Genomic DNA, 25,703 nt, shown 5'->3' on the forward strand with positions numbered 1-25,703 from the left:
TTTTCAGAAAGTACAAGCAACACTCCTCTGGTAATTTATTTGGATTAAGAGGCAAAATCATGTGCTATTTTGGATAGCTTCCTGCTCAACCTGCACAAAACATTTCAGCTATCAGACAGCAGCATACAGAGCAAGGATCCCATTCATAAAACAAGACTACAGAGGCAGCTCTGTGAATTAGGCAAAATCCACCCATGATAGCAGCACTGTAGAGCAATGTGCGACTGCATCTAAAGGGCATCCTCTGCTCAGCAACCAAGGTTTCCTTTAGCACTGTCCCTTCCCCCAAAACAAAAATAATCACAACATACCACATGCCTGACCACATTTACGCAAGAATGCACAACAATATTTTGGACCAAGTACCGCACTACATTTTGGAGCATTACATAAAGCCACACATCGATGTGGACAACCCTTCAAAGCTTTGGCAGCAGCTAGGTACTTTCTCACAAGCTTACAAGTTTTATTCTGGTATCAGAACAAAATCCCACTCAAGAAACAACCCACAAGAAGTAACATCATGCCTGCTACCAGCCAGAGGGCACCTGCACCTTGTTTTTGCCACCAGACACATTTTCACAAGCCATAGTCTTGGCAGGATGAGTCGTTCTTCCGGTGTCGTGGCGAAGCAGCTGTCTTTGTAGGTGATGGAGAAGCTGCACCAGGTAATTCAGGCCCACCTTCAGCAAGGACTGGTGCCGAGGCCAGGAGAGGCACTTTCTTTCTTCCCAGGAAACCAGCTCCTTCAAATCCCATTTTCTTTTTGCTTTCTGCTTTGGTTTCATTCTCTTCTTCTGGTCCTCTTCTTTTGAGATCCAGAGAATTCTCTGGCAGGCGGTGAACCTCTGTACTGCAACACCCACCTGCATCTGTCACACCCGTGCCTCGCACCTCCAGTGCTGTTGATTGGACTGCCTTCCTCTCAGCTGCACTGCCCTCACCTGTTGCCTTCCTGGCCTCTGTCTGGCTTGAATTCCCATTTGCAGCAGCTGCCTTTTCTGTTGGGCTTTTACTGGATAAGTTAAAAGCCTGGAAGTCCCGGTAACTGTGAAAGCTCTCTGTCCGCCTTGCTCTTGCCAAGAGGGGGCTTTCTCTGTATGGTCGCACAGAACCATACGTGGCAGTTTCGTGGATTGTTTCATGGTGCTGCAATTGGAGGCTTCAGAAAATACAGGAAGAGCAGATGTTAGCCTGAGAATAGCAGCCAGTTCTTCTGCACACAATTGCTCCCCCCTACCACTGCAATTCCCACAACAATAGCAATGCACTCAGCACAGTCATCACACAAAGGCTTCCAGATCACTTCGGATTCTCAGAGGATACTTTGGTCTGCACACTTACAAACAAGTAGAAACCAAGGAGTACGTGTGTGTAGTTCAAGCCCCTTAGGGCATGAATTCAGGGGCTCAGCTTAAAGCCCTGAATTCACCAAACCCATTTGCCTACCTGAAAAGTAAAACCTTCAGCGTTTGCAGCCAGTGCCACCCTTTGGTGACCTACCTGGAATTAGATTCCCGTAGTCGGTTTGGCTGAACAACTGAGGTGGCAGGACTGATGTTGGGTGTGGCACAGCGAGAGGTACTCAAGTCACACTGGTCAAGCAGCTTGAGCAGCTCTTCTTCTGTGGGGCCACCAACATCTGCGAGAGAGAGAGCTCTTAGAGGCCAAGTCCATTTACTGCAGTCAGGCACATCTGAGGAGACGAAAAAGAACCACACCACAGTCCTGGCATAACGCAACTTACCTTTGTCTTCACTCTTATTAACCATGTCCATAGCTGTGGTCAGGTCCCACATCTGGATGCTGCCATTGGAATGTCCAGTGAAGAGGTAGCGGCGTGGCCGGGAGCCCATTCTGCTGGATCCTTCACATTCTCGCACAGTAAATGACGAGATGGTAGTGCAGTCAACAGCCTGGATCTCACAGATCCTACAGGAAGAGAAATCCCAAATTACCTCAATGATTGCACCTGGCAGAGTTTGGCCACTGAAGTCACTACTGGTTCAGTTTTCTGAGAAGGCACCAAACTTGCCATCAGAAGAACACCTTATCTCAAGATGAAATCCCTTCCCCTGCATGACTGGTGCACTGCTCAGCTGCAGACAATCCCTTCCCACCCCCAGTCCAACTGCACATTAGCGCTTGTTTATTAGGTAGCCCCCATATATTCTATGTCCATTTTCTGTTTGCAGTGATTAGAAAACTATGGCTCTCACAACAATGACAGAAACCTGCCCCTTCATATGCTAGACACTCTAGGAAACTAACCTGCAGAAACAGCACATTTTCTCACATAAAAGATATGCAAAAAAACCCCAGAGATGATACACCTATAATCTAGACGTTATCTATAAAGATAACTTTTGTCATATCACAACTGCAAGTTAATTTTTCATAGCAGATCTCCATTGCTTTTTTTCCCCTCTATTTTAGAAGTTTATGAAGAATGATAAGAAGAACAGGACTCCCAAAACTAAGCTGCTCATGCTCTGAGTAGTTTGTTTTACTGGCCCTTTGTAGTGAACTTTTCCCCTAAGCACTGCCAAAGTAAGTCGTAGTGTTGAGACATTAATGTTTTCATCCAGCTTCAAACTTATTAGGCAAGAGATGCAAAAATGAAGCATAGAACTGAGATGCATTGTCTTTTCCGATGTCTTGTCATCTTCTTAGCCTAACAGGAAGAAAAGCTGCTGTGGATTTGACATGGAACATTTTTTACTATGTTGGCAGCAATCTTAGTAGAATATTATGAAGTCAAACCTAAGAAAATAATTGAATAGATGACCTAGAAAACAGTACCTCTATTTTAAAGGTTCTAATATCTTCAAAGCCAAGTGCAAAGAGAGAAACCCTTTTGTGAGCAGCATAATCCCTGCCACCAGCAACTTCAGCATTTGTTTTGAAATTAAATGCCAAGCATGGTACCCTGGTTGAGAGTCACATATTCTGTAGAGGCACAGAAATGTTTGTTTTGTGAGCTCTGTCATGAAGTGAGTCTCTGCTAACACACTTCTCAAAAAGCCTTTTGGCTTTGAGGTTATAATAATCGTTAAGTAACAGTTCTGTTACTGGCACACAAACAAGAGCTCAGCCAGAGCTGTCAAGCATAGTAGAAGGCTGTTATATGCAACTGCACACACTCAGCATGAAAGAGGGAGACATCACCACCTGAAACAGGCCTAGTCCTGCCTCTTTCCCTCTTAAAACACGGATGTACCTTTTCCCAGTTGAAGACAGCCTTACAAACAGCTTATTCGTAATGGGAACAACTTTTTGGATGAACACCTGTTGATCATCACGTTCACCAAAGGGTCCTAGAGGAGAAAAAGGAAAGATCACTTGTTTGTTTGTTTCAATTCCCTCACCTCTTTCCCCAAACCGTTCTGAAGACCCAGACTCATATGAGTATGACCACTGCAATTTTAAAGTATCAGGAGCAGGGAACAAAAGATGACCAGTAGCGAGTAAAAGCCATCCAATAGTTAGCAGTCTCTACAGATCCAAATCAGGTTTTGTTGTTCTGAGGGACACACAGTCTTAAGTTTGCTGTGTATTCTTGGAGGAATTACTATGTCAGCACAAACCCTACATTAGTCTCTATAATAGCAGTAAATACTTTGTTATTTTGCAGCTCTTAGATGTCTGAAGATGTCTTAATCAGATTTCTTGCAATAGTACTGACCTGAGCCTGTGTTCACAGGACATCCTATTCATCAAGGGTTCATTTGCAAGGCTCAGATCACCAAGGAATCTAAACTACCTGTCTACCCATATTTACCAACACACCTTCCTTCAGTACCTTGCTACAGCAATGTGCTTAGAACCCTTTGCCTCTGCAGTTGCAAGGCTTCAGTGAACTTTGAAGTCAGGACTTCAAAGTCATTTAAGAATTTTTCCCATGCTTTGTTTAACCCCAGCTGAACAGTGAACTGCAATTTGCAGTAGACCAAATGTTTGCTACACTCATCTGCTTAATACAGTCTCCTGTGCTTTCTCTCATTCTCTAGATAAATCACAATTGAAATGCTACATCAGTTTGCTGAAGGCAGAGGTATAGTATCTGTGTTTCTGTCATTCAGAGTAAGTCCTTTAAGAAAACTCACACTCTACAGCCTAAATAATAATTCCAAGTGAATCTTACAGACCCTTGCCATCATTTCAGGGAGAGAGCAGTGTATAAGAGCTTACACCCATCGACTTGGATGGTGAAGGTCTGTTAAACTATTTTAAGACTAGTGAAGGTACAGGCACAGCACAACCCAGAGACCTCCTACCAATGTCATTTCCGGAACAGTAACTGCCATGACTCTCTGCTTCTTCCAGGGATAAGATTTTGAATGATGCAAGAGGTGTTGAGCCTGGCTGAGTCGAAATCATGCCCCGGAACCGAGTCACAGTCCATGTCCGGACATGGTTGTTATCAGCACAAACTAGAAAGGAAAAGATGTGCATTTACAAGGGATGACAAAAGATTTAGATAAACTTCTCTAATGATCATCTATATGATAGTTTTTCAAGACTGATCAATCAAGAATTTAGCCAATGTGTGGTCACATAGCATCTCCCGAAAATTTTCTAACATCTACAAATTTTTGCTGATGTTGTATATTTTATTAAGTTTGTTTCTTTGCTCAGAAATTCAAGAAACTGAGACAGGTGCAACACCAAACTAAGGTCTGGTCTAGCATCAATAGCCTACAGCCTCTTTCAATCCCCTGTGTGCAGATGGTAGGACAAGATGTCATGAGAGCAGCCTGGCAGCAGAACTCTCCTCATACAACAGCTATATTCCATTTAATTCATCAATTAACACAGCTTTGTACATACAGATGTGCCCTCTCCTGGTACTGAAGGTTTAGCAGCAACTTGCAGGGGAACAGATGACCTCTGGGCTGTTAATTTGCAGTATAATTAGATAGCATCTTCCTGTTACTGTTTTAAAATAACAGGATAGCAGCAAGATGTAAACCAGTTCTTTGCCATGCCCTGGCTACTGGATTCTGGATGAAATAGATTTTTACAGAGGAAGGAGTGATTGAATCCTCTCTGAAAGTAAGACATGCTCCCAAGCATGCAGGACAAGCAGAATAGCACAACAAACACTGGGAGACTGCTGACAAAAGAAACAGACAGCCCTTTCAAGTCACAGGAAGGCTTTTTCTAGGGCCCAGGAGGAGATGGTGCACACTTTGCTGCAGCCCAGAAAGCTGTTAAAAGAAGACTAGTCCTGAAGGACCAGGGCACAACAATAAAACTTGACAGAGACACATTTGTTTACAAACCCTTTTATTTCCACAAATGGCCTTGTGGAATAAGACACAAACGAAAGAGTGAGTTGTTCTAGTATCTTGTCAAATAAAATTTGGGTCTTTCAACTGCTAAAGGCTTTGAAGAATGCTTACTTTAAGAAAGAGGATGCAAGCAAATCTAGCCCTCTCCCTGCCCCCAAATCTGTCCAACTCATTTCTATTACACGTGGCAATGATGCAAGTTATAGAGCATAGCATACAAATGCTCAGGAGGAGGGGAGAGCCACCAACACACATCTGTGCACACATTACCTGACACGAGGTGTTTCTCTGAGAGCATGATCTTTGTGACAGGGCTTCGATGAACCGTGAAGGTCTGAAAGAGCTGAGGGCCAGACCCGACTGTCTCGGGGTGCTGTACAATCACCCTCACTGCTCCAGAGCTGGTGCCATATGCAATCTCAATCCAGTTGCCACTTACACCTAAAACAAGCAAGAACAAAATTGTTCCCCCAGGAATAAAAGCTTAGCTTACTGGGGTACAAGGAAGGAGACAATAGAAAACAGCATGTCCAAGCTTCCACAGTAAGAAAACTCTGCTTTTTAAACACTGTTTACTCATTATTTTTGCATAAACAGGGAGGGCATTTTTGCCACTAAAATGACCTCAGGTTTGTTCAATTCCATACTACATTCTCCAACAATGTCTTAACAAAAGCTTTCCCATTCTCTCCTCCCTCCTGAAAGTAAAAGAAGAAATGGATGAAATCATATGATCAGATATTTTGGCACTCCTCACAGTGATATGGTCCATACATGCCATGTAACATTTCTTTTTCTGCCTTAGTTGGAGACAAATGGGAAAGCAAAGCAAAACAGAAAAATCTACAGTTAAAGAAGTCACTGTGGTATCAATATTATTATGTGAGTAACCACTTTCTCCTAGTCTGGGCTTCTTTGAGTTTTACTTTGCTTTGGGTTTTTGTTGTTGCTATCATTTATCTTTTTTATTTACAAGATAACTGGGCAATAATTACAAAAGCATCATCAAGCTGCTTATGGATATGTTTCTTAGCATATTGGTTATAAAGTCAGACACAACAGCAAGGTTGTGTCCCCCTTACCCAGCTCAGCACAAACTATTTCAGCAAATACAGTTCATAGTCTAAGTGCCTCTCTGATTTTTTTAAGCAAAAGGCTTAAAATCAACCAAAATACATTAGGCACAAGCATTAATACAGGAATACATGTAAGTATACGTACCTATATATACAGATTACAGGTGTAAGGGAAAACAGCTATGTCTAGAGTTCATTATTCATTTGAAGATGATTAAATGAAGAAAAATTCTTTGTTTATGTCAAGGGCTACCTTGTGTGCTTTAACCCTGCTAAGCAGCAATAGGAAAACTCTACTTAGAAAACAGAAAAGCACATTTCTAACAAACTCAGTGAAGAGACAGTGGTAGAATACTGACTTGTTTTAGGTGTGAGGTAGACACTGAGAGCTGTTATAGCATCATTGGAGGGATCATGGTACAATTCTGTCACAAGAAGATCATTGTCTTTCATTCGAAGTGGGAACTTCTGCATATCTGTGGGGAGGAGAGATTTACTCTCATTAGACAGAGCTGTTCTGATACAACTTAAGTCAATTATAAAGTGTAACAAATACACTCTTTAGCTGACTTAAGTTGTATAAAAAGGAGTAGCACCTCCTTTTTATGCCACCCTGCTCCCATTTCTTACCTATATAGTAGATAGAACCATTGTTACAGCCCAGCAGCAGGAAAGACCCAGCAGTATCATAGCTTGTGATAGGAACAACATCCTGAACCTAGCACAAATAGAAAGGAAGAAATAATCAAATCAAGAATTTAGGTTGCTATTTCCTCAGTTTTCAGGCATTTTTGCCTGAAAGAACATCACTTGAGTTTGGTACTGGACTGAAGCCATACTGCACACACTTCCACATACAACGGCATTCCTAAGTACTGCATATTCCTTTACCAAACTGGATCTAAAGTCCTGGAGTTCAGCAGACACATGCAGACAAATCAGCACAACTGCTCTGGAAGATCATTCTCTGTGTGAAGGAACAAAGTTTTGAGAGTTGCACCTAAACCATGTCTTCAAAACTAGATTTTTTTTCCCATATGCCAGTGAGTGTATTTCACCCTTTCTGTACTCTCCCTTCTTCCATTTCTGACAAGTCCTTAAGAGATTTCTGGGCCAAGGAACCTCTCTATGCCTTCTTTTATCCCAAGTTTTGTATCCCTCTGCCAAACTCTGGAAATCTCTGCCTCTAGCAGATATATAATGAGTGGTAAAAATCCTTATTCCATTACAGTTTCTCACTTCCAACACACAATCACACCAAGCAAACTGGAAGACAGCCCTCTCATATTTTACTTACTGGTCTACAACTCAAGGTGATGGATTACATGTGCCCCTTCTTTGTCCTCTATGATTAAAAGGAGTGTTTATTTCTCCAAGTGGGGCAGGGAGTTCAAGCAAAGAAAGTTTAGCCTATCCTAGGTAAGGTGTCTTATTTCAAACAATTTTTTTTTTTCTTTAGCCCTGAGGAGGAAAAAGCCAAAAGCCATTTTATCCAGAGCACTCAGACATGCACAGTGTCATGGTATTTGTCCTGTACTCTATGTTTCAGTCAGTTCACTTAATGGACCTTGAATACTAATTCATGGACATTTCAGCCTAAGTTCTCATTTCTCTCCAACCAGCAGCATCCTTCCAATTGCTATAGAGACTTGAAAAATAATTTGCAAAATACTTACATTGAATCAGTTGGATAAAAGCAAAACAAACCAACCAAAGAAACTTCCCCACATCTCAAAGAGCTCGGACTCTAAACCGGTACCCCTTCCCAACTTAAGGATGATCTGTAAGCCCTTAAAACATATTTTTATTTTCTTTCCTTCTGCAGCAGATAGGAGCACCAGAGGTGATTCAGTAGCTGCAATCTGCCAAGATGTGAACTTTCATTAGGAAACAGAGCAGCCCTGTACAACAGTCACTGGTAAAGCATGGCCAGTGAGAATTCTAGAATCCTCACTTTGCCTAGTAGGATTTTCCATCACACTCTACTGCTTTGTGTTACCTCTTACTCTATAGCAATATAGAGTAAGAGATAACACAAAATTAATATTCTGCTTCCTTTAAACTCTCCTTTGCTGAGAATTTCAATACTAATGTATCTAGCACCCACACCCTCCTTCTTATCCTTTTAGCATGCAACTGAAACATGCCAGAGGAAAAAGTACTAGAGAAACTACCTCAGTCGTCTGCTCAAATCTCCTAGAGAGAAAGAAGATACAAGAACCAATAAGATGCAGAGATCAGAATTACATCTCCAGAGATCGTCACATAAGGAAGAATAGATTTGCACAAAGGAAAGCAGAACTTAGAAAGACATCAGCCTGGAAGAAGATGAAGTTGTTGCTCTGAAATGGGGCATCAGCACAAAATCTTCTCTCACTGAAGCAAGTATGATTGCATCCTAAGTCCAGAGGGCAACTCATGGAAAGCAGTCAGTTAAATATCAGATATTCTCATCAGGAATTTCAAGATCAACCCTGCCACTTTAGATCTTCATGGAGTTGTTCAAGAAAAGAAATGTGTTTTAAAGGGATATTAAGATCTACAGGATGACATTTGTGGGTTGTTTTGGTTTCTTAACTAACAAAAGAGCCCAAGATACAGAAAGCACCTTGAAATGGTATTGGTTTGGGTTTTTTGTTTGCTGGCTTGGGTTTTATGTGAGTGGGTTTTGTTAGTTTCATTTATTTGTTTATGAAAAGGAGCTATTCTCATCCTCTTGAAAAAAAATTAGCCAAAATGTTTTATAGACACACTGGCACATAAGCCTCTTAAAGATTTGTTCCTCTTCAATAAGAAATGTTTCATATAAGAAATGGTTCAAATACAAATGTAGTCAGTCAAACTGAGGAACTATTCAGGTGATCAGAAAGATTTCTGTGGCTCCCCTGGGAAGAAAGATAATGAATGGAACATCAGATTTTATTTCTTATTACTTGATCCTTTAGAAAATACTGTTGAATACCAGCTTGCCACATTAAGTTGTCCCTTAACAGAAGATTTTGCAAGGCTTCAGTAGAACTTTAAATAATGTTTTGTTTGATTCAAGGCCATACTCACATGTCTGTCTCTGCTACAGCAGCAGTGTTATCCCACACCTACTATCTGTGTTACTTGTTACCAGTACTGTCACTTAAGAGTCAAATCAGAACTTAAGTCAGAAAACAGTGCTGCAGCCTCAGGTCAGTTCTGCCTCTTGAGATTCACAAGGCATTTTTGGGATTTTTAGTGCATCCAGGTTTTGTGCCAGAAAGGTGTACATCCTTACAAGCTTGTGTTACAAGCTTTGTTACTTGAATGCTTGACTGTTTCTCAGACTCATACTGATTCCATGGCTCTCTATTTAATGTGCATTCTGACAACAGGAATGAAATCAGTGCAGCCAGAAGCATCCACACACAAGGCAGGCATTGTTAAAGTACAGTCATGTGCATTTCTGTTGAAGAAGAGTCTCTTATTTAAGTAAAGCAGCTTTGGAGATCCCAAGACACCAGACTGCTTTCTTGTTTTCTTTCAGATGGTCCAGAAATTGCTGCCACACATTCCCCACAATTTTATTTCATGTAATGCTAGTGATTTTTTTACAGAGTTAGTAATCCATAAATAAGTTTAAATACTTGAGATTTATTACCCCAGATCACACCACAGGCTTTCATTTGAAAGCCTAAAAAGCATGCTTCTTAGTAGTACCAAACAAATCAACATCCTGCTCACAGGCACAATACCCAGGTGATAAACTCCATAACACAAGTTAGGGCTGAGCATTATGATGAGCATTTTCCATATGCTTTTAGATTATTTTACTCTCTTTTTACTAAAAAGACATACCAGCTTGTAAAAAGTGGCGTGGAAAATTGAACAGACCTGCCAATGCTGAGTCACAGCATTCCATACTCCGACTTTCCCTGTATGGCTTGTAGCCACCAACTGGTTGCCAATGAAGAAGAGAGCATCCACAGGCACTCCAAGACTGAACACTCCTGCAAAAAATTAAAGAGGCCGTGAAGCTTATCTAAAATAAAGAGAAAAACACAGTAACAGTGGAATATCTCCATTATTATCACAGCACTTTTATTCCGGTAGCACGTAAAGACCAGCCAATACTGGGTTTGCAGCGTGCTAGGTGAGGCACCATGCATGCAGCAAACTGGGTTCCATTAAATGACAGTATGATGTCATCTCTGCTAAAACCATCATTATTTGCAAAGGAGAAAGGAGGCAAGAAAAACTAGAAAAGCCCTTATGAAATATACAAACATTTTTCTACAGCCATCAAGTTTTCAAATGCCTTTAAAATAAATTTAGAAATTATATTACAGCAAGCAGGAATTTTTGTTGTTGTTTTGTGGCTGTTTTTTGTTTGGTTTTTTTTTCAGCTGTGACAATGAGGCGTCATTTAAGAAGCAGTAATTTCATGGGCTTTGCAAATTTGTGCCATACCAGTTTGCAATTACCTGTTAAAATATTACAAATTCTTGATGCCGCATTTTTTAAGTCCAGTCAAGAAAAATATCTTGAAAATGGATTTCAGGAACTAAATACAAAGCTACAAGGCTTCAGCCTTATTCTTGGGAAAAGAATGAACAACTCAAATGTGACCCTATTTGAATACATTCTAATTTCTCTTTTAGCAGAAATACTTGAACTCAAAAACATAAAACCCTACTTCTTTCTTTTCATCCCCAGATCTTTTATTTTGTTGTAGTCCATAAGCAGAGAGTACAGGCTAACAGGCTATTAAAATTTGAAGCTATATAGGGAAGCACTTTCACCAATCATCACATGCTATTCAAATTTGGAAGATAAAAGATAAAACTTAACAGCAAATGCTGGCCTTCCAAGTAAAGGAAATGTGTCATCGACTACATTTCACTTAATAAAAATCAAATAAAAATCAAACCAGTGCAGGCATCAATGGCTGTGGTTGTGTTTGGCCTTAACATCTGAGGCCTTCTACAAAATTGATCCTTTCTTTAGAGCTTCCAAGTCTCATCATAGATCCAACATGAATAATTCTAACTGACCTGCAAACTTGGATAGCACACTACATTTTGTACTACTTATTGTCCACGTATTTCAAAGTTACAGCATACTCATAAGGGCTGAGGTCATTTCCAGGTTTGCCAGCTATGAAGTCCAGCAAACTGGCTCTGTAATTAACTTGGTTTGTAAATAATTGTAGGCTATGTTTTTCTGCCTGGTAAGTACAAAAATACTGGGGATACATTACAACACCAAAGCGTCAAGCTTCACTCACAAGTTTCCTATTCCATCCTGCTCATTCTATATATTTATATTACTTCACACTAATATACCTTAACTGCAACAGATGGATGTTGTCAAAACAAGGGCATCCAATAGCTGGAAAATTCCTCAACATTGTTTTGGACAAATTCAAATGAACAGTCTGTCATTCCCACACAAGAATCAGCCCTCTGTGACACCCAAGAAGGAATCTTAGGAAGTTGTTTTAATTATGGTGCTAAATCGTTTTTCAGGGCAAAGTACAATCATTCAATGCAGATAAGATTCAGCAGTACAGGGCACATGAAAAAGGCAGTAACAAAAAATCCACAGAAACAACTAGAATTGATTACTCCAGAGAAGGATGAGGTTCAAGGAAATCAAGGAAGACAGCTTGAATGGTCTGGAGGAATTTGAAGTGTCAGTCCTGCTTAGGCTCAACAATCTTGAGACTTGTCCACAGGGGAGACGACACTATATGTAATGACAGGCTCTTGTCCTAAGGGTCCCTCTCAGTAAAATATTGCTTACAGCAGCAAGCCAGCAGCAGTGTCTTATGTAAGTAATATTGAAAGGGAAGAAAGCGCTCAGGGAGAGCTCTATCACAAAGATGCCAGCCCACACAATTTGCTGGGGATGGTGTCGCCAGGCTCCAGCAACTGTTTGGAACAAGTAGTTTCTTTCACAAGATTACAGCAATGTACTGTATCTCTAACACAAAGCAGCACTGCACAATTGTCTCTACAAGGAAACAAAACAGCTATATTCAAACTATAACTATTAAACACAAGCCTTCTTCTTTTTTTTTTTTTTTTAAATCCAATCAACGTGGCCTATTATCCAAAAGAACAGCAGTACATTTTGGTCAATGTCAGTCTGACTGGGAATTCCATCCTGTAGGCACTTTCTGTCTGCTTCCCCCCTCCTCCCACAGTTTCACAGTGTCACTAGATTGCAGCACAGCCTGGTTAGCAAAAGTTCTTGTTTCAGTTTTGTTGCCATTTTTAGTCATAGTCTAAGCTATCAGAACCTTATGATATTGGCTTATTTTAGAGTTTTTATTTGAAATGGAAGTCTACTTATGTTTTTTTGTGCCTCTCTGCACTTGATATAAAAAAATTCAAGATGCTGGTTCTTGTATCTTACTGCAAATCCCAAGGTAACATAAGCAGCTAATTGAAACCAGAAAATGCAGGAGGAATGTAACGGCACAGTGCTTGCAGCAATGCCTGTTACAGGAGTACAGCTGTCACGCCAACTCGTCCTTAAGATTCAGTCAACAGGAGCATAAGAGAAGAAAAGGCTTCTCAAAACCGATAATTACTCACTGCATTTGATGGAGATAATTTAATATTCAACTGTCAGACACACCTTTTGTATTTTTTAAAAAATGTAATTGAATCTCCTTTTCCATTTTGCTGACCAAGATTATATATAAGAACTCTATGAGTCACAAGTAAAAGTGCAGTACACAGCTCATACAAGACCTTTGCCTTTCCCCATCTTCAAATATGACTTAGTGTTTCCACGTATTCATGCAGGAAAAAAACCAAACAATATCCATTAACATAGCTAGAAATTGCCTGAGAAATCTGTCAAACAAGCTCTTCTTTAAAGGCACATAGGTCAAAACTTGAATTTGGTAATTTTGACTTTAATTAATGGCTACTATAATTCTCAAGGCTTCAACTATGGAAATACATCTAATAACAAATTAGCTCAGCATTAAGTTTCAGAGAAAAGTGCTCACATAACCACACTGCTGTCATACTTTGTTAGCAGTATCCACTGCCAGAGGAAGCAGACATTACTGGCATTGCAGTGGTTATTCAAACACCAGGATTAGGCTAGAGGTAGTTCCAAATACCATTCCCTTCAGTGCCTCCCAAATTTACCCTGTATTTGAACAGCAATGACTCAGACAAGCCACCAGATCAGTACCAGGGAATATTTACTTCTGGAAATGTCTTTTTGCTGTTTCTAAAGCTTACAACTGTGCGTCCTTCGGTTCCAATGTGTATAAGCAGTAATTCCTGTGTGCTTAAAGGAATAGTGTGGGCTTATTTCCTACCTTGACACCCAAGTTATAAACCCAAGAAATTTTCATCTTCCAGACTCCATTTATGAACCACATTTGACAGAGAACTGAAGTATTTTTGTCATCTCTATGTAAAACTGTGGCTTTAATAACACAAAGGAAAGGAAAGAGCAGAATCATTTTGTATCTGAAGGTTTCCACCTGCAAAACTTAGTTCCTTTGTGTTAAGGCCTAGATTCAAATGCAAGTCTAGGGAAAACTTCAACTCTTAATTTGAATTTTTACACAAAAACCTCAAACTGAACAGTAAGTATTGGTTTACTATCTCTTCAGTAAACACAGTACTCTTTTACTCCCCCTCTCTTTGACTTTGAGACAGGATTCCTGGTGCAGAACCGAAGGAAATTAAAACAGTAACAAGTTGCTGTACTATAGCTTGTTTCCTCAATCTGTGAAAGTGAATACTGAACGCCAGAAATCACACATACCTCAGAACAAGGTCTCAGAATTCCTTCTAGTTAAACCCACACACACAAGAAAAAACAAAGCAGGTAGTGATAGTTACCAATTTCACTGCCGCTACCACCATCCTGAATGCTCCACAAGATAATGCTACTCTCCGAGGCAACTGCAACCATCTTGTCCTTATCGCCATGAGGTCCCCCAACCACTTTGGCATTGAGTGCCACCCGCTCAATGGTCCAGTCCAGATAAGGACTGGTGAACACCTGCTGCCACCCAGATGACTCTTTGATTCTGGAAAGCAAGGGGAGAACAGGGAGCAGACGTCAGAGACACGGGAACAGACAGCCCAGTCTAATCCTGAACCAGTGTGCATGATTCAGTCTTACAGTCTAAGCCACCAACTTCAAATTCGAGTTAAGAACTACAGTCTACAAGAGCTGCATTTTTTCCCATTTTGAAGCCTGATATTGCATATCATTTCAGTGCTTTGTAGCTACTGAACCCTGTGCTGCGCTTTTTCTTAATATAAGCACACCTGATATAAAAGTTGTAAGATGAAGCCAAAAGCTTGGGCTAACAAACACTAGATAATGAGGTTCAGCGTAAGACTTCAGAAGAAAACTCTATAAATCTCCTTATACATCATGCAAGAAACTCAATCACACAGAGCATAAAGCTCTACTCTCCATTTTCTGTTTATGGTATGCTGTAAGCAGATAATACTGAGTTGACTGTAAGCTTTGTTTTTAGAGAATAATTTCCCTGTGCATTTTTAAGACTTACATGATGTCAGCACAATTTATCTTACTTAAATTCAGGCAATAATTCAGATAATTTGCAATGGAGCTAAAGCAGACTAGATCACTGCAGTCAAGTTATAGAAATGTTAAAATTAAAAGCAGAAAGATATGTGTACTTTTTAACACTGTTGCCATTATTTCACTTCAGTGTTGCATCCTGCCTGGTGTCGAAGCATCCCAGACCACTGCACTCCCCCCATGCAACATGCAGAAGTTGTAGTGAAGAGATTCAAGAGCACAATTGCAGTAGCAAGACTTTGAATGCAAACAAGACATTCTCACAAACTTTATGATCAGATTTTAAAAGTTTTTGTCATACTTCAAAATTAAAAAAAAAAAAAAAATTATCTTGAAGATGCACTGTACTTTGCTCTAGAAGAATGGAGGAGGGAAAAATTCCACCATTGTATTCCTAGAGTTCCTTCAAGTTTTGGAAGAAAGAAAGAATACAAGACTGCTACCTTGAGTCTCTGTGAAGAAAAGCAGCACTTTAAACTGTATGTTGACCTGCACCCTCTCTCACTGGACATGCAAGTCTGACATGGTTCATCAAAAGCATCACTAATGGCAACAAGTCTTGTTAAGTAGTTTGCCAAGCAGGAAAGAGGCAGAATCTTTCACTTAAAGTGAGCTAGCAACCAAGGAAAACAGTCAGAGATAAAATCCTAGGAAGGGGACAACTAGCACAAAACCAGTTGCAAATTATTGCCTCTTTCTCTGTGAGACCATATGAAGCATAATGGAAAGCAAAAACATTAAGTAGAGCAAGGGAATCCACACTTAATACAAATTAAAGCCAAAGACATTGCAGTGGGGAATGCAAGTCAGATGTGACTTAAGTTACAAAGTTTAAGCAACAGAGTTAGTATTCTAGAGTGTGAATAAGGCAGCAAAGTATGGCTTTAGTTTGGCAGCAAGCAGAAGTAAGCTGTTCACATTACATTCTTCTCCCCTCTGTTTCTGAGCCACAGTATCACAGCCATGCTAGACTGGTCTGGGCAACAGCTCTAGTTAAAACAAACTTTTCCATCCAAAAGACAGCCATCAATTGAATCAAGATTATGAGATGTCAACTAAAGGCAGCTTCTGTAATGTGGAGGTATTGCTTATCTTCACCTCATCTTAAAAAATAGCCAGTTTTTTTTCAAGGCATTGAAGACATTTTTCAGCCATCCAAGCGAAGAAGCAAGCGTTTAACAGCTCTGCTCAGCAAAAGAACCTGAAGACAAGGTAGCAAAATAATGTAGCAAAATTCATTAACTGTTTCAGCTTCCTTGACAATGTAACTTCACAGATTGTTTCCAAAGCCACAGCGGGAAAACTTTAAAAAATTAATTTTCCATTCAGAAGCCTGCTTTAAAATAGGCTTTTGAAGCAGTTATATTGGAGTCAATTTGCAACTTTTTCAACAGTATCAAGAACTGACATCAAAATAAAATCTGAGTTCCTAACAAGAAGTTTATTTTCACAAAAAAAAGCATTTACTCATATTCATAGGATAAGACAATGTGTTTATCTACTGCTAGTTCAGAGTAAACGCTTTGCTCTTAGCCAATAATATTTTTTTTCTTTTAGCATCCTATAAACCAACAAGCAACTCTATTCCTACCTGTAGCAAACAGCAAAATGGGCATAGGCAGCTACAATCCAATTGTGGTGGCCAGCTACTATTAAGACTTTCCGTGGGTCCACAGGAAATCCTAAAATCAACAAAGCTGAAGTCAGTGACAAGTATGAGACGAGCAGCATCTATAACAGGATAGAGCTTTCTGCTAGGATGTGCAACAGAAACTTCAACAATTAAGTTTCCCAAGAAACATTTTCAGCAAGATTCGAGTTTGCAGTATTACTCCTCACAGCCTTGGTATGCTACAGAACTAATGCTTGAAAAATGCATCTTCTACCTCCTTTTAACCAGGACTGTCTGCTTCCAAACCTCTAGCAGCTCACTAAGAATCAGCAATTCATATCCCTCTTTCATATCACATAGATTCGCCTTTAACACAGTCTAGATTTTCCTAACACTGCTACAATTTTTTATGACAGAAATATGACACTTCTAACAGCATCCTTTTGCTTGCAAAGTCAAAAGCTGGAAAATGACAGAATTCGGGTCTATCTCACTTCTAATTCTTCTGTGAAGACTAACTTTACTCTAAAAACTTGACTCTTGCAGGGCAAGTGAGGCACCAAGAGAAAGAAAGAGGAGGAGGAAGATAATTCCTAACAGGACTTAGGCCCTGACCAAAGACCAGAGACAGTGGCCCCTCTGGGTTTTATCATGGTTTTAGTACAGTATAAGGCATTTGTCTAAGGAGCTACGCTAAGACTGCATGAAGAACTTTGATTTGCCCTTCTCTCAAGCCTCACACCTGGATTGTACAGCTGTGAATCTTCAATGCTGTATAGGGATTAGTGTTTAACTAAGTATTCAGCAATTTTAACCAGGCAAACACAGAATAGCAGATTTAAACCAGATGCAGCCCCACAGTTCTTATTTCCCAGAGACAAGCATCTTTGCAATTTGCTTTGGTTTCAAAACTGACACTCCTCACCTAGTCTGACTGTACCTTCCCCCGTACCAGCAAGTGTAGGCTGGACACCACCTCCATGCATCTCACTCTCATTCTGACCTGTTCTGATGTCAGTCAGTGGCCCAGTAGTATTATTTATCTTACGGCTGGGAATGCCTGTTAAAAAGAAAAAAAATGTTTTGTGTCCCTCCTTAAACTTCAGCAATAGAACAAATATTAGTTCATTTTAAAAATACAGGATTAACACTTGTGCATTTTGATGAAAATCTTGATTATTTTCTACAAGAAACAGCCAATACTGCAACTCTGAAAGAGAAAATGATTTTGCTCTCTCTGTTGACATTTAAGGAATTATCTCCAGAAAACTTGACAATAATTGGCAAGATATCCTTTAGACTTCAGGTTAGTACATGAGCTGTGTTCATCCCTCCAGAGAATTAAAACAGTCTAACAGGTACTCATGTTGGTAAGGAAAGCTCATTGTGGTGATTCGTCACCTAGGCAATAGACACCCTATGAGGGGTAACTCTGTGTTCACAAAGAAGAAAGCACCTCATGCTGATGGCAGTAAACTGAAAGGCTCCTGAAGAACCTCTGCTCCAGTCTACAACCAAACACAGCCTGCTTAGTACTAACATGCCACATCCCCTGCCCAGTATTCTGAACATGCTGTTTGTTACAGCAGAGATGAAAGTCCTAGGTCTGAATCACAATAATGTCCAGTCCAACCATTTGTCCTCAGCATTCCATAGGAAGGCATTCTCAGAACAGCTTGACAGCCAGGGTAAGCACCTCAGCCAATCATGCCCACAAACCAAAGCAGCAAGTGATAGCAAGCAACATCAGACCAATACAAGAATACCTGGAGGAGGTAGGTAGCCATGAAAGAGGACACTGCCACAAGATGAGCGTTCCAGTTCTTCACATAGTAGCAATCTTCTCACTAAGGAGGAAACCCAGATATGACCACAGCTTTCATTTCCTTGAAAACATTACATTATCTCAAATATCCTTTTGTTTTAAAAAACTTTACTTTGAAGATCTTCAGGGTCACAACTGCCCAGGATTTGTCAGTGGACCATTACTACAATAATAAATATAAGATGAGCTCACATTAAGGAAAAAAAAAAGTTACCTAAAGGAGTGATTCCATAGAATTCAGCTTCATGCCTGAGAACATTAATACTCACTCCCCTACAGAAACAGGAAAAAACATAAAAACCAACAAGAACAAAGTGAGTCAATACCTTGGATATTAATGCTTGCATATAACTGGATATTACAAATCTAAATATCAAGCTACATAACAGTTTATAGAATTACTGCAAAATGCATGCAACATGTTGATTTTTGAGATTTTAAACTGATCTTAATTTGACTCAATTTTCATTAAAATAAAAATACAGAAACAATAAAGAAATACACCGCAAGAAGTGGTGTACAAGAATCTACTAACAAAATAGAATGTCCCCATTTCTGCCTCCACCATGACATATATATACTCTAGGCATGGCCCAACATCTATGAGGGAGCTGAGCCACATACCAGGCACCCAACTAGATGAGCAAGATGAAATATTTTTCACTTGAGTAAGTTTTCTAATGGTTCTGATTGAAACGAACTTCTTACCGCAAGTCTAACTCCTTTGTGCGAAGAAAATTTAAAATGGGTGTAAATGCTGCCGGATCTCGATCAATAAATATCTGCAAAGAAAAATTTCTGTACTTGAGTACTATTATGGAGCAACCATCAGCTAAAGTGATATTTTATGCTGAATGTGGGAAGGAGTTGTAGATGAGGAAGTGAGCAGGCAAACAAAACCCAGTTCTTGAGCCTCTTCTTTGTTCCCATTATTCTGCTGTCCACTAATTTAACATTCCTAAAGGACATATATACAAACACTGTTTCAAATAGATGGCACTTAATAAATCTGTTCTTTAGGTTCTAGTCTCCACAAAGGACAATGGATGCTTTCACTTTCTAGCATGTGTTGAATACACAGTAACTGTAATAAAATTTCAAGAGATGTTTTGACTTTTTAAAATTCAATTACCATCAAAACTACCTCTACACTTTTAGCAAAGTACTTGTGTGCCTTACTATTGCTCAACATTACTGTAACTATAGTTTCCCACTTAAGAATATCATACCCACAGACTCAAAAGGCCATTTTGCCACAGGTTTTTGCCAAAAAAAGTGCTACATTTCCATGTTGGATTACTCAACTGCCCATGCAATGCCTATCTAATGAAAATTACACCTCCGTGCAACAAAGCAATTAGTATTTGTTCTGTTTAAGAAAAGTAGAGTTGCTGTTTCTGCATTACCTGTACTCTGCAGAATTAGCATAGAAATACGTACATTGTTCAGTTTCACTTAGCTTGAAACAAAAGATGAGAACCAAGAAAGCCAGAGATGTCACTAATTTTCATGAAAGTTTAGCCTGACTCAGGCAGTGTAATTCCATCAGCACCCACAGTGAAAATGCTTTAGGAGAGAACCTAACCAAAGGCATAACATCGAATTAATGAGTTACAGCACGTTCATTACTCACAGCACCAGTTTCATCCTTTAGTGTTGAAATTCTTCCGCTCAGCAAACTGAAAAACAGGAAATCTCCATTAGATGTCCCCCAGAAATGCACTTACACAAACACAGGGTAGGAACACGGGGTCAGTTCGCTCTCCTTGGTTACTCTGTGGTAACACAGTTACAGAGCAAACAAAACAGCCAGAATGCTGGAGGAGTGAAATGTCTCTCCTGGACAAAGGAGAAGTGTATGCACACCTAAAGAGAGACTCAGAGCTACATCATAAGGACCTTCAGATTCCCAAAGAAAATAGACACAAGGCCTGAAAGGATTAAATAGTTTTCCCAGGCACTTAGAGGGCTGTGTAGTTTGTTAAAATCTAGTTAAATTGTAAAAGCTGCTGAAGCAAAAAACAATGAGTAAACAACCCAGTCTGCAAGTGGGCAAAAGTGTGATGAATTAATTTTACACAATTCTACTTCAAAGTTTTTCTCCCATCAGACCAAAGTATTTTTTCTCCAGACCCATATAAAACACATTGTCAAAATATCATTTTACAGGTAAGATGGACACCAACATCAACAGCTTTCATTTGATTCTGGATGACAATTATCTGAGATTTTCTACTATTGGATAACTTTCAGAACAACCTCCTTCGACAGTATATTTCATGTTGAGAGACTGGGGAATAGCATGAAGCTTCCTCCTTGCGCTTTTCCTTGCGTGCCTCAAAGAAGGTGGCATTTCATTTATCTGAACATTTAAGTAAAATAGGAACAGGAAATTCTGCATGTCAGCTGCCAGGTTTTTATTGGGAAAGATGTCTAGAATATAAAAAATAAATGCAAGGAAGTGAAATTTTTAGCATTCAGGTTTTCCTTTGTGGATTTAGGATTAACTGGAGTGATGAAGGTACAGCAACTGCAGAACAAAATACAAACCTGCAGAAGTAGTAATGGCAATGATGTAAAAGGATGTTCAATAATTCAATAGCTCCTGTGTCACAAGTCAAAACCCTCAAAATTTTGAGTTAACTCAGAGCAGAGCAATAACTAAAAAAAAATAAAACCAATCCAAACAAACCCAAAAATGTTAAAGGCAGCGCTAATGCATATGGCCAGTAAGATCACACGTGGTAATAGAGTCACAGCCAGTGGCATGTCCCTTTCCTGCAAAACTGGATGTTATTTCCACAAGACTCCATCTAAAAACTGACAGCTCCTTAGCACATATAAGCTGCCATGGCTACATTCAAGCAAGAAGATGCCTCTTGGGTAACAGCTTATTTCAATTAATCTGTCCCATTGCCTGAGATGGGGAGAAAAGCATCAAAGACACTAATAAAGATACTATTTGCAACACAAATTAAGAACTCAGAACATAAATATTTTTAAATGATTGCTAATTTGTCTTTGTTAAATGTGACAATATATTACAAATACCTGGAAAAAAAAGAGTCTGGAATCCACATCAGTGTCTGTCTTGATGTGCTGAACCTATGAAAACAAAGTAACAAGTCCTGAATCAGTGGTAAAATTGAAAAGAAGTCGGCCTTATCTAAAATTCCTTGATTTGTCCCACAAAGCTAATATCAAACAGGTTTGGGAAGTTTGAGATCTTTTAAATATCTGCACAAAATTCAGAAGTTGCAGGCTCTTTGCACAGACTGTCCTTAAGCATGGGGCAAGACTGTCTGGAGACCACAAATTGTCTTTATACATTTGTAACACACTGTCCAAACACCCTGTATTTCCTGGTTCTCACATTTCAACATTAATGCTTGGAAAAAAACAGGTGCATAAAACCCAAACAGTAAAATATGTATTTATCATCAGTGTGCTATATTTGTCAATAACTGCACGCTACCCTGCTGCTCTTATTCAGGACTGAAAGGGTGCTACATTATGCACTGTGAAAGACTACAGTGATCTTCAAGTTAATATTTTATAGGAACATGAATTATTTGCCATTTTGCTATTTGGCCCCCTCTTGGGTAATAACAAGGAGGGGCAATAACAATAACAGTTAAAAGAAAAAAAAACATTATTTACTCTGAATCGTATTGTGAAATAATACAAATTATAATATTACTTATTATGCCAGAGCACTTTACATAATAAATAACTATGGATTTTTTTATACTACTTCTGGTTTTGATTTAACATGAAGGAAGACAACTGAACTGGTAGCTTGGACAATGATCTCACGCTCTGCATCACTCTCTGGCTGTACATATCCTCTTACTAGTGCCATGACTAAGAAACTTCTGGTGACCTCCTCATTAATGGAAAACAAAAAGGATATGCAAAAGTAAAATTCCATTACAGCTTGCCATTCAGTACAGGATTACAAAATACAAAATACTTTTAGAATAGAAATACTTAGTCGTAATTTATCTGATTTTTCACTGCTAGTATTATCCAGTCTTGAAGGGGGAAAAATGTAAACAAACTCCATTGTTTTATGCCCCCTAAGAGGCAGAAACACAAAGGCTATGTGGAACTGTATAAAACATGGATTGTGCATCTACTCACTGCAAACGTAACACTGGCAAATCTGTTCTCAACAGAAAACCTACAGTGTCAGTGTTCTAAGCACAAGCATGCACAAAGCCTTTTCTGAAAAACAATTTTAAAAGCACCTCTCTAATATACTTCTAAGTAGTTTTTCTCAGCTTTTCTTATCAGTAATAAAGGTCACTACCTCTGTCTACTTTAAGAGTAAGGGATGATTCATTTAACTATAGTATAGCATGTGAAAACATGAATTTTATCCAGAATTAATGCAGACACTGCTTGTAACTATAGGGATTGATGCAGCAGCACCATCATCTTCTTTCAATTTTATCAGCATGTTCAGACAGCTCCAGGATTTCCTGTCTATAATTTAGTACTATTGTACCAGTTTAGTAAGCAAGAGCTCATACTAACATATACTTTAGAACTTTTAATACATAGACTTTAATCCATGTAAACAACCAGAGAGAGTCCTCCTTTCCAGGACGCAGAAAGAAGCTTAGCCAGGAACATTTACATGTACAGGTGTATCTGCAGCTCCATGCAGCGGTCAGACAGGCATCACATAAGGAAAACTAGGCAAACCCAGTGCAATAGCCTCAAAAGACTCTTGAGCATGTGCCAGCTCAAAGTTATTTCGAAGAATATACGAGCAATATAAGTCTGGAAACAGACTTGCCAAGTTATAAACCAGCCATTTTCAGAGTCTATTGTCCCCGTGGAGTTACATTGTAACCTGAGGGAGATACAGTCAAAAGAATTCACCCAATTTGATACAGTAATTTCTGCGAACCTTCACTTGCAAGAGACTTTCGTTCACAGTAAAGGAATTCACAGAAGCTGTGACCAGGAAGTGAAGGAGCCAACACTCACAACACAGAAGCCCAAGGAGCAGCAGGGACCTCGAGTCTGAGCATGGAAAAGCTGGGGTCTCTGTAGCACAGGCTCCAAAGCATAACTGGTGTCAGAAACAGAAGGGAGTGCTCACTGCCTCTTCTCATACAAGTCTACAAACAAGACTTAGAGTTTCAGGTTTCCAGTGAGATTAATGAGAACTAACGAAGAGAGGGAAACGTGTACACCATTTGCTGCGCAGATCATCCACTCCACTCTCAGCTGAGTCACCTGCCTTTGCAAACTGAAAAACACGGCTCAGGCACAGTTTTAAAAGGACATGGGCACTACAAGGGAAGCTGAGCTTGCAAAAGACCAAAACTTCTCAGACACAAGCACTACAGTACAGTCTCTCTATTAAAAGGGAAATATCCATGCACAGATTTCCTGCTTTTCCTTACAACCAAATGTTGACTGGAATCTAGACCTCAAGACAGAAATTAATTACACTGCACTTCTTAGTCTGCCTCATTCTTCCAATTTCTCCGTGTAGGCAAGCCCTCTGAGGGTGTGTATTTCTTCCCTGATTTGTGCCTGTTTCATAATTCTGTTCTCTGCAGAGGCATTTAATAAGGAAGATTATTTAAAATTAAGAAACTGAAGCAGCTTTGTGATTCCACAGGTAATAAAATCCTAAAAGACGAACTGGCCTATAATTTCAGATACAGAGTTCACTGAAGTACCTCATGCAGCATAACATGAAATCTGCTCCAAGCCTACATCAAAGTTATCCTGAAAGCATCAAGACAGGTGAGTTTTGCCCCCGCAAGTTACAAGCAGTTTCTCTGGGTTGAAACAGGTTCTTAATGTCTAATTAAAACAAAGGAATTCTGCATCAATTTCTATGGCACTCCAGTTTAAGGAAGGCTGCAGCACACAATTTAGATATCAGATCAAATCCATGCTCTGAGTAAAGAAAATTCTTAAAATAGCAGTAGTAATTCCTACTACTTATAGCCTGCACCACGTTGTGCACATTACTTGGGAATACACATTACTTCAGTTTCCACTAGCTGCAGTAATCTGGATGATTTCACGCCTGAGCATTCCGACAGGAATGTTTGCACTGTTGATCACGCAGATTCTGACCACAGCTGTCCCACAATTCTCAGCCTGCCAAAACCTCTACATCTGCCAGCTTCCACACTTCCAGCGCACATTTGAAAACAATAAAGCTCTTTATTCTCGTTGATGCCAGCGGTGTCATATCAGCGAATTTAACACCTTACTCTCTGAGGCTGCGGGACGGACTGCTCACTAGAAGCCTAGGGATGTGGTGACAAAGCGCAGCTCCTATTCCTGAAGAAGCGGGATTCCCACAGTCTCTAGGGCGCATATAGCGCAGGCTGCCCCGGCACCGCGGGCAGACACCACGCGGAGCTGCCGACACGCCCCGTGTCCGGGCGCCCCCGGCCGCTGCAGAGCGCTGGGTGAAGGCTCGTCCCGGCCGTGCCGGCGGCAGCACCAGCGCGGAGAGCCCCTGGGGCAGTCCCAGGCGGGTCCCTCCCGGCCCGGGACGGCCGAACCCCCGCCACTCGGGGCGGCAGGGCCACGGGGCGCTGCCCCTCGCTCGCCAGCGCCGGCCCCGGGCCCGCCCGCTCACCTGGTGCCGCCCACGTTGAGCTGGATGATCTCCCCGCTCCCGGCGCCGGCGAAGCCGCCGCCGTTCCCCGCCATCTTCCCCGCCGCCTGCTCCAGCCGGCGCCCGCCGCCGCCTCCCGCCGGGACCTCGCGGTCGAGGGGAGCAGCGGCGGAGCCAGGCGAAGGCGGCGGGGAAGGAGGCGGCGGGGAATCGCCCAGCGGCGGCCGGGGCAGGGTCGGCGGCCGGGGCAGGGTCGGCGGCCGGGGCAGGGTCGGCGGCCCCACGGGCTCCCGGCGCTCAGGCCCGGCCGGGGGCGGAAGGCGCCATGGCAGCGCCGGCGCGAGCAGCGGGGCCGGCGCGGGCCCAGAGGCCGCGCAGCGCGGGCGGAAGGCGGCCGGCGCGGGAGGCGGGGCAGGCCCGGCCGCGGCGGGAGGGGCCGGCAGCGCCCCGCGGGCAGCGACGCGCCCGGAAGGGGCCGGCGGGAGCCCGCCCGGCCCGGGAGAGGCGTCGTGCCCGGGGCAGAGGAGCCGCGGCACCGGGGTTGTCGTCTTGTGTGGTTTAAAGAAACGGGGAGCCGCCCCTGCCGCCATCAGGCGCCAGCGACTCGCGCCTAGAATGAAGGAGAAGGGCAGCGGAGCTGGTGAAGGGTCTGGAGCGCGAGTCCCGTGAGGAGCAGCTGAGGGTGTTTAGCCTGGATGAAAGGGGTCTCAGGGGTGACCTTATCGCTCTGTGC

The 25,703-nt window shown here is 41.2% G+C and overlaps 1 protein-coding gene across 2 annotated transcripts; it reads right to left on the reverse strand.

Annotated features, from left to right (window-relative positions):
• On the reverse strand, positions 1 to 25,122 carry KCTD3 (potassium channel tetramerization domain containing 3). Of its 2 annotated transcripts, none has more exons than XM_040059985.2 (18): positions 24,992 to 25,122; positions 21,421 to 21,474; positions 20,003 to 20,048; positions 19,078 to 19,151; positions 18,584 to 18,642; positions 18,311 to 18,391; positions 17,548 to 17,604; positions 16,524 to 16,614; positions 14,215 to 14,405; positions 10,232 to 10,347; positions 7,001 to 7,088; positions 6,730 to 6,846; positions 5,565 to 5,735; positions 4,278 to 4,433; positions 3,221 to 3,317; positions 1,748 to 1,932; positions 1,504 to 1,642; positions 1 to 1,162 (listed from the first exon to the last, which is right to left on the reverse strand). In XM_040059985.2, exons 1-18 carry the CDS (start codon positions 25,063 to 25,065, stop codon positions 580 to 582), a joined length of 2,379 nt encoding a protein of 792 aa, XP_039915919.1. In that variant the 5' UTR covers positions 25,066 to 25,122; the 3' UTR covers positions 1 to 579. The 2 variants fall into 2 exon arrangements, with proteins under 2 accessions (XP_039915919.1, XP_039915918.1); XM_040059984.2 differs by having other exon boundaries at positions 17,470 to 17,604.
• Between the last annotated feature and the right edge of the window lie 581 nt (positions 25,123 to 25,703).

Source organism: Hirundo rustica, chromosome 3 (genome assembly GCF_015227805.2).
Source record: "Hirundo rustica isolate bHirRus1 chromosome 3, bHirRus1.pri.v3, whole genome shotgun sequence".
Lineage (NCBI taxonomy): Eukaryota > Metazoa > Chordata > Aves > Passeriformes > Hirundinidae > Hirundo > Hirundo rustica.